General features: G+C 50.5%; 2 protein-coding genes, 1 long non-coding RNA gene and 1 other non-coding gene across 13 annotated transcripts in view; 1 reads left to right on the top strand and 3 right to left on the bottom strand.

The window, feature by feature from the left end:
• Positions 1-908: 908 nt before the first annotated feature.
• timm9 (translocase of inner mitochondrial membrane 9 homolog) lies at positions 909-3,635 on the bottom strand. Its single transcript, XM_044166515.1, has 4 exons — positions 3,436-3,635; positions 2,970-3,018; positions 2,263-2,358; positions 909-1,283 (listed from the first exon to the last, which is right to left on the bottom strand). Exons 2-4 carry the CDS (start codon positions 3,006-3,008, stop codon positions 1,149-1,151), a joined length of 270 nt encoding a protein of 89 aa, XP_044022450.1. The 5' UTR covers positions 3,009-3,018; positions 3,436-3,635; the 3' UTR covers positions 909-1,148.
• On the bottom strand, positions 1,843-1,928 carry LOC122862533. Its single transcript, XR_006374766.1, has one exon. It is a non-coding gene; the product is annotated as a small nucleolar RNA SNORD53/SNORD92 (small nucleolar RNA).
• Positions 3,636-5,532: 1,897 nt separating the features above from the next.
• The window catches only part of kiaa0586 (KIAA0586 ortholog), a 57,811-nt gene continuing 55,505 nt past the window's right edge, over positions 5,533-7,838 (top strand). The window contains exons 1-3 of one of the 10 annotated variants that reach the window (XM_044166509.1): positions 5,533-6,215; positions 6,490-6,530; positions 7,634-7,703. In XM_044166509.1, the coding sequence (XP_044022444.1) occupies positions 5,975-6,215; positions 6,490-6,530; positions 7,634-7,703 (352 nt within the window). In that variant the 5' untranslated portion in view covers positions 5,533-5,974. Of the gene's footprint in view, positions 6,216-6,489; positions 6,531-7,633; positions 7,704-7,838 lie in introns of those variants that run through there. The other 9 variants (XM_044166504.1, XR_006374554.1, XM_044166503.1 and 6 more) reach the window with 9 other exon arrangements.
• LOC122861708 overlaps positions 6,504-7,838 on the bottom strand; it is an 8,842-nt gene continuing 7,507 nt past the window's right edge. The window contains exon 3 of the long non-coding RNA XR_006374555.1: positions 6,504-6,611. This is a non-coding gene — a long non-coding RNA (uncharacterized LOC122861708). The remainder of the gene's footprint in view (positions 6,612-7,838) is intronic.

Below are 7,838 nucleotides of genomic sequence, written 5' to 3'. Positions count from 1 at the left end.
CGCAACATCGAGTGAACTCTTCTTCTGAGTCAGATGTTCAGATCGATATCTCTCATGTCTGTACGCTAAATATGAAGCTTCAGCAGCAGCTGGTTAGCTTAGCTTAGCATAAAGACTGGAAACGACTAGCCTGGTAGGTGGACAGAGCCAGGCTAGCTGTTTCCAGTCTTTATGCTAAGCTAACTAGCGATTGATCTGAACACCTGACTCAGAAGAAGAGTTCACTCGATGAATTGCTTTAACATCAGGAAGTTTACTTAAAGGGCCACAAACGTTAAACCTGCGTAACGTTTTATTTTACAGATTGTCGGTTTATTATTTGTTGCCGCTTCGGCTCAAATTCCTGAGCTGAAACACGAAACTTGGCCCACGTCCTTCCACAGAAACAGGAGCCCAGTCGGCCACATGGTGGCGCTGTAATTAAGGCCCAAAAATGCTGTTTTGAACAGGCCACGCCCCTCGCACCGTAAGTCCAGCTCAACGTACAAAACCCTCCTGGACCACCACATGGATGCGCTACAAATGCAAAACATGAATCTGAATCAGTTTTTCTTGTATTTGTAAAAATGCAAAAAGGAGATTTCACAGCTTTCTTCAGGTCTGGACCACATCAGACCAGGTCCAGACCAAAAGCTTTAAACTTGAACCCTGCAGTTCCCGCCTGCGGCCACATTTTCACAGGTTTCCTGGAGCAGTTCGATCTAAAAACTAACCGTTACGTTAGCTGCAGTTGTTGACTCTCGAGCTGAGGTGAAAATTCAAGTAAACCTGGAAACTTAGTTCTTCGTATAAATTAATAATATTCCTGCTGTTCGCTCCAAACAGGATCACATCGTCAGGTAATGACGCAGGTAAAAAGCAACTCTACTGGACTTCTGTTAGATCAGTTACTTCCAGACACAAAGAAATCAGGTTCAGGGTGTTTAATAAAATCATCACAGCAACATAAAACTCAACATTAAGGAATTCCACTGTTTCAGTTACAGAATCTCCCGGCTCGCTTTCAAACGGCTAAAACAAAACGTCGTCCGCTGCAGGTTAGAGTCCGCTCGTCCAACATGGTGATGCTGGGCCTGCTGGACCTGCTGGACCAGGGTCGGTCCGACTCCACTCGGCCTGCTGGGGTCGTGTTATCAGTCCAGACCGGGTCAGCGAGGTTGTCCCAGCAGTCCGGCTTTAGCGGCCAGAGCCTCGTTCTGCTGGATGTGGTACTCCTGGAAACGCATGGAGATCCGCTGAGTCATCTTTAGATACTTCTGTAAGCACGACTCGGAGCAGCTGGACTGAAACGACAGAACACGAGTCATTAATGTCGGCGAGTTTGTGATGGACGTCGAACTGCTGAATCATCGGGACAAAAGACGAATAACTTAGAAAATATCTGGTTCTCTGAGTCCAGAGGACGTAGACACTGCAGGACTACGACTCCCAGGAACACGAGCCAGCCGGCCTCGTCTGGAGAACCAGCGGCTCCTCGAACGCCACCGCGTCACAGGAAGTCACGAGTCAGGGCGGAAGAAGAACCGCCGGACAGGCGGTCGGTTACTAATATGAGTTATTCAATTTTAAAGACCTCAAGTGAGTTTAATCTAAAGCCGAGAATATTCATCAAGAAATACTTTAGTCTGTTAATAATAATAATAATAATAATAATAATAATAATAATAATATTATTATTATTATTATTATTATTATTATTATGATGACGACTGACGTTTCTGTCGTTGCCGTTTGTTAAATGTAATCTTGCAGCTCAGTTTTGTTGCCGTTTCAGAATAAAAAAGGTAACTAAAATAAAAACAGATCACGTGACGAACGTCAGCTGATCAGACTGGCAGGGGATTGGTCAGACAGCCAAGAGAAAATGTGACATCACATGACATCATCAGCTCATTGAGCGAAACCTTTTCTCAGCATCATCACTCCTCCCCGACGACCAATCACAGCGGAGAACGCTTCGCTTCCGTCGGCGCGTTTCAAACGCGTGACTTTCAGACTCGCTGAGCTAAAGACAGAAATCTGATCTGGAAACAGCCGTCGCAGTCGCACCGATCACCGATTATTGATCCGCAGGAAAACTAATTCACGACGCTTCTTCACGTTTGGCGTCTCGTCGACAGGATGTGCGAGCGTTCCCGAACGCCCCATCGAGATTTCTACCTGAAACACGAATCTGAACCCTGACCGGGGGGGGGCGAGTCTGAGAGGAGGGGCCTTTAAAAGGAGCCTAATCTACAACTTCCTGCTCCGGCTGTGGCGTACCTCCTCCGGCTTCACGTCCCTGGTGGTGAAGTCTTTGACGCAGTCCATGAAGCAGTTCTCCGTCAACTTGTTGTACGTCCCCAGGAACTCCTTAAACTGAAACACACACGCAGTAAGGCAGCAGCACCAAAACAGGAAGTGATGTCAGGTGCAGGCTAACAGGGGAGTTACCTGGATCGATGTGTCACAACACATCTAATGGTGCACATTATATATATTTATATATGTCTCCTGCAGCTGAGCAGATTTACTGGCAGCCGGCGTCTTGGACTTGTATTGAACTCAGATGTGAGTAACTGGCTGCAGTTCAGTTTTACTTCAGTTCTGCAAACCAGCAGGAGTCACTGAAGCCCCGCCAGCTTTCATCCAGCCGTCACTCATGTTTAGTGGTTTTAACAGGGCTGCAACTAACAGACCAATGAATCTGCCCGCTAATCTGTTCATTTATTCATTTCTTTGTCTAGAAAATATTTTAAAAACAGTGAAATAAGTCGCCACGGTGAGCTCAACTGTCCAAAACTCAAAGATTCAGTTTAAGATCAAGTAGAAAAACAGAAAATTCTAAAAAATGAATGAAATAATCATTTCACTCTAACTGTGATATTAGTATCTTCACCTTTCTACGTTTGAAAAGACAAAGTTCCACTTTCTGTCTGAATTAATATTTTCTGCTTTTCTGTAGTTCATTAAAAAACAAACACACAAACCTGTTTGATCTGGTCGGACTCGGACACCTGGACTGCCATGATTCAGTCTCTGAGGAACCAACAGCACACACCAGACTCCATTCAAAAATGTGACACTTTAACATTCACTTTCTGATTCACATCTTCTACCTAAACAAAGCGTTTATCCGAACCATCCGACAAATCAAACACTCAGAAATGTTTTCTTTAACTTCATGCATAAAGTTACACCCCCTCTCTTTTAAATTCAGGTGTATTAACGTGCAGTGACGTCCTGCCAGGTGAGGACGTTTAATGACTGAAGTCTGGCACAGGAAAGGTCAGCCTGTTAGCCAGCACGACACGGACCAGTAAGCTAACAGCTAACGTTAGCTAGCATTAGCTTCATCTGCCCGTAGTTCTCCGGTTTGTTGTAAACGTCTCCGTCAGTCTCCCGAACAGCTGCCTCGGGTCTGACCCGCACCCAGAACCCGCGTTTTAATCTCACCTGAGCAGGTCTGGCGGCTCCGCGGAGGACTGAAGGGCACGTGAGCTCGGCGGAGAGGAGCGCAGATTCTGACGTCACTCACCGGGAGGGCGACATCCACCGCCGAGAAACGGGTATTAACGGATTACTGACGCGATTCAGGTCCGAGCAACTAAAACACTCAGAGCCAAATGCGACGACGGTTAACACCGGAAACCCAAAGAACAGACTTCCGGGGTGCTGCACGTGCGTAACAAGGTCCTTCTTCTTCTTCGTCCGGCCCGGCGGCAGACTGGGGGCCCGGCGGCCGCTGCTGCCCCTCGCGGGTCGGAGTGGTACTGCAGGCCACACCGCCGCATCCAGTGCTTCCCCTGCTTCCGGGTGTTTCACAGTTTGTTGCTGTGCAGGTCCCTCATGTCCGCCATCTTTGGTCCACAAAGTCCCAGTCTGAGTCTAGTTAGACCGCCGCCCAGAGTACAGCTGTCCCGTAAAGACCCGAACCCGCAGACGTCGCTCGTAGTTTAATATTTCGCTGCTTGTTCTTCAGCAGAACCGCCATGTGCTCTGCTGAAGAACAAGCAGCGGGTCGAGTCCACGGTGGGAACTTAAACCTCCACCTCTTTACTCCACCTCGCTTTCCACAGCTGATCTGGCTGCAGGTCCGCAGCGCAAACAGCCGTCATGTGATCCGGATCCGGTCACTGCTCTGTGACTCACCGACTGCGTCTCCTGCCCCGTCAGCAGAGACCAGACCTGAAGGCCCTCGGTCCCCCTTCAGTCAGCTGTAGAATCAGCCCTCTTTCCACAACTCGTCTTCTCGCTCTTCCTCCTCGTGGTGTTCCTCCCTCTCCAGGCGACGCCGGCTGCTCGTTCCCAGGAGGCGGGAAGAGCTCCTTCTGTCGTTATGATGTTCGGTCGCTGACTCACGGATCTCTGAAGGCCTCCAGTCCAGGAGCTGGCCCCCCTTTCTTCATCACTCGGTTTCTTCCCGTGAGGAATCCAGATGAACTTCATTGCAGTCTAAAGACGCCGTTAGCCCCGTTTCCTCCGGTTCGCCTCTGAATACGTCCACAAACCTTTAACTGTGTTGCAAAATATAAAACAGCAGCAGCTTCATCTTCAGCGTCGACCTCCTGCGTCACGAACCCGCAGCTCCTCTTCTTCTCTCCGCCATGTTGCATCTTTAACCGAAGGCAGTGAAGACGGAGTCTGGTGGCTTCCACTGATCCCTCACGCAGCCACGATGTTCACGACCCCGGAGGAGCCGCATGGTTCCTGTCACAGCGCGACACTGTGGAGGGTGTCATCGCACGCCGCGCGCCACAGGCCACCTGCCACACACCACACGCCGCACGCCGCCTGCCACACGCTACCTGCCACACACCACACGCCGCATGCCGCCTGCCACAAGCTGCTTGCTAGACGCTACCTGCCACACGCTACCTGCCACACGCCGCCCGCCACACGCCGCCCGCCACACGCCGCCCGCCACATGCTGCCTGCCACACACCACACGCCGCACACCACACGCCACCTGCCACACACCACACGCCGCACGCCGCCTGCCACACGCTACCTGCCACACACCGCCTGCCACACACCACACGCCGCATGCCGCCTGCCACAAGCTGCTTGCTAGACGCTACCTGCCACACGCTGCCTGCCACATGCTGCATGCCGCACGCTACCTGCCACACGACACACGCTGCACGCCACACGCCGCGCAGCGCTCCTGTAGTCCAGATTCACTTGTTGGAGCTGAATCTTGTTTGAATGTTAGCGATGCAGCTGTGTCAGACTCGGTCTCAGCTCTGAGCTGGACCGGGTTCGAACCCTTCAGCACTTCCTGTTCGTTCGCTGGGCTTCGGATTTACAGACAAGAACAACATTTCCCTTCAACATCGTTTTCACGCTCACTTCACTTCCCATGTGATCTTCCCTGCGTCAGCCATCCGTCCACTAACGCACATGAAGTTCCTTTTGCCAACAAAACTATAATTCCTGACTTTCAGTCACTTTGGGTTTTTCATGCAGAACAAAGAATAGCTCTGTAACGTCACTGTGATGACAGCATCATTTTATTGAAATAATTGTAGATAATTAAAGGTTTGTTTGCTTTAAATGTTAAATGTTTGCTCCTGAAACGTTTAATTTCTCCTGTCTTGTATTTTCACAGAGTGACACTCGAATGTTAGTTGTTAGTTTATGTTTTTCGTTTGTGGTTTCTGAATTCAGGGGCGGAGTGAGACGTCTGTCTGGCGTCTTTTAAAATCTCTGCCCCGACCGGAAGCCGGAAGTGCGGTGTTTTGTTGTCAGCAACAGTTGCTGTTTCGAGATTTGTCGCTTTGACACTTGTAGTTTCTCTCTCCGCATCTTTCTGACGTGTGTTTCTGTGTTTCTGTGTGATTTTTAACTCCAGTTTTCCGCAGCAGCTCCTCGCGCTCACCGGGTTTCACCGTCAGCCGCGGTCCCGCGCGGTGCTGGAGCGGGAAGTTTGAACGGGACTAGCTTGTGTTAGCCTGCCGGCTAACGGCTCGCTGCTGCTCTGCAAACCGTCAGCATGTCGCCTCCGCCGGATCTGTCCACAGAGGTCAGTCCGGATCGGTCCTCCTGCAGCTCGGACACCGGGGACGTTTTAATCCGCTCCACTCGGGTCCTCTTCTCGGATCGGAGACCTGAAGCTGGACCAGGACCCGGATCTGTCCAGATAAGAGTCCAGAAACTTCGGGACCCTCCCGTCCAGCCCCGACAGAAGCCGGACAAGGCTCCTCCTCTGCGGGCAGCAGCGCGCTCTCAGCCCGGTAAGATGTCACGGATCCACCGGGGACCGGAGCTGTTGATCAGCTGACGCTGGAGCTGATCAATAGCAGTTATTCTGCGTTAAACTAATGACTTGTTTTAATCTGCAGCTATTGATTATTTATTAAGTTCCCGACCAATCAGTGCTGCTTGTTCTGCTTTGTGATGAAGATCTGGGAGCTTCAGGCCGCTCTTCATCACTTCTTCCTGCTGCGCTTAGTGGATCACTGACAGCTGTGTGTGTGTGTGTGTGTGTGTGTGTGTGTGCGTGCGCAGACAGACCGACGCTGAAGAAACCTGGACCGACCAGAGAGACAGTGAGTCCTCCTCTTCCTCTTCCTCCTCCTCCTCTTCTTCTTCAGTCATCATGTTGTCTGTTGCCTTGGCAACAGCTCTCCCTGAGGTCCATATTCAAATAAAGTACATATACTTTCACGTCATATAGTAAACAATAACAAAACAAAACAACATTAACATCAAAACCACACAGTTCACGAAACATTCAAACAAATAGAACGATTGAAATCGATCGATTATCGATCGACAGATAAAACAAAACAGCGATAATCTCAGTTCATCTAAACGTCCATGTTGCAAAAACAGGTCAAACTTATTTAACTAGTTCATTTTCAAGTTAAAGACATTTAAAACAGGTGAGATATTAATCTGCACTGCTCGTTAATAAACTCCACCTGAGGTCATCGATCTCCACCCGCTCCGAACTGTTGCACCTGCAGCTCTGAAGCTCCACCTGCAGCTCTGAAGCTCCACCTGCAGCTCTGAAGCTCCACCTGCAGCTCTGAAGCTGCACCTGCAGCTGTGAAGCTCCACCTGCAGCTGTGAAGCTCCACCTGCAGCTCTGAAGCTGCACCTGCAGCTCTGAAGCTCCACCTGCAGCTCAGAAGCTCCACCTGCAGCTCTGAAGCTCCACCTGCAGCTCTGAAGCTGCACCTGCAGCTGTGAAGCTCCACCTGCAGCTCAGAAGCTGCACCTGCTCCACCTGCAGCTCAGAAGCTCCACCTGCAGCTCTGAAGCTCCACCTGCAGCTGTGAAGCTCCACCTGCAGCTCAGAAGCTGCACCTGCTCCACCTGCAGCTGTGAAGCTCCACCTGCAGCTCTGAAGCTCCACCTGCAGCTCTGAAGCTGCACCTGCAGCTGTGAAGCTCCACCTGCAGCTCTGAAGCTCCACCTGCAGCTCTGAAGCTGCACCTGCAGCTCTGAAGCTCCACCTGCAGCTCTGAAGCTGCACCTGCAGCTGTGAAGCTCCACCTGCTCGGAGCTTATACGTCTGACACATCCAAACACCTTTCCTGCCGTTTGCGTGGAGGGATATATAATAATAAAGTGTCAGATCTTATGATTGGATCAATCCTGATTATTAATCCGACGCTGTTTGATTGTGATGCGTTTTTTCCTCCAGCAGCCTGCGGCAGCCGAGCGGAGTCCGGACAGGAGGCTCTGTGCCGGGCCGCAGAGCGACCGGCCGCCTGGTAAGAGAACCGGCTTCATCCATCAGTCATTAATCAATCCATAATCAGTCACTGTCGGGACAAACACACCGACAGTTCAGCGAGGTCCTCTGATATTAAAGATGTGATTCTGTTATAGATTATTGATACGCCCTG

This window comes from Siniperca chuatsi, linkage group LG15 (genome assembly GCF_020085105.1).
Source record: "Siniperca chuatsi isolate FFG_IHB_CAS linkage group LG15, ASM2008510v1, whole genome shotgun sequence".
NCBI lineage: Eukaryota > Metazoa > Chordata > Actinopteri > Centrarchiformes > Sinipercidae > Siniperca > Siniperca chuatsi.
Note: the sequence above shows the minus strand (reverse complement) of the source record. Positions and strands in the feature narration are given on the sequence as shown.

Coding starts and splice junctions, on each gene's coding strand:
- timm9 (XM_044166515.1), bottom strand. CDS start 3,008: ATGGCAGTCCAGGTGTCCGAGTCCGACCAGATCAAACAG. Junction 2,359..2,969: donor AGTCCGACCAGATCAAACAG/GTTTGTGTGTTT, acceptor TGTGTGTTTCAG/TTTAAGGAGTTCCTGGGGAC. Junction 1,284..2,262: donor GGGACGTGAAGCCGGAGGAG/GTACGCCACAGC, acceptor CTGTCGTTTCAG/TCCAGCTGCTCCGAGTCGTG.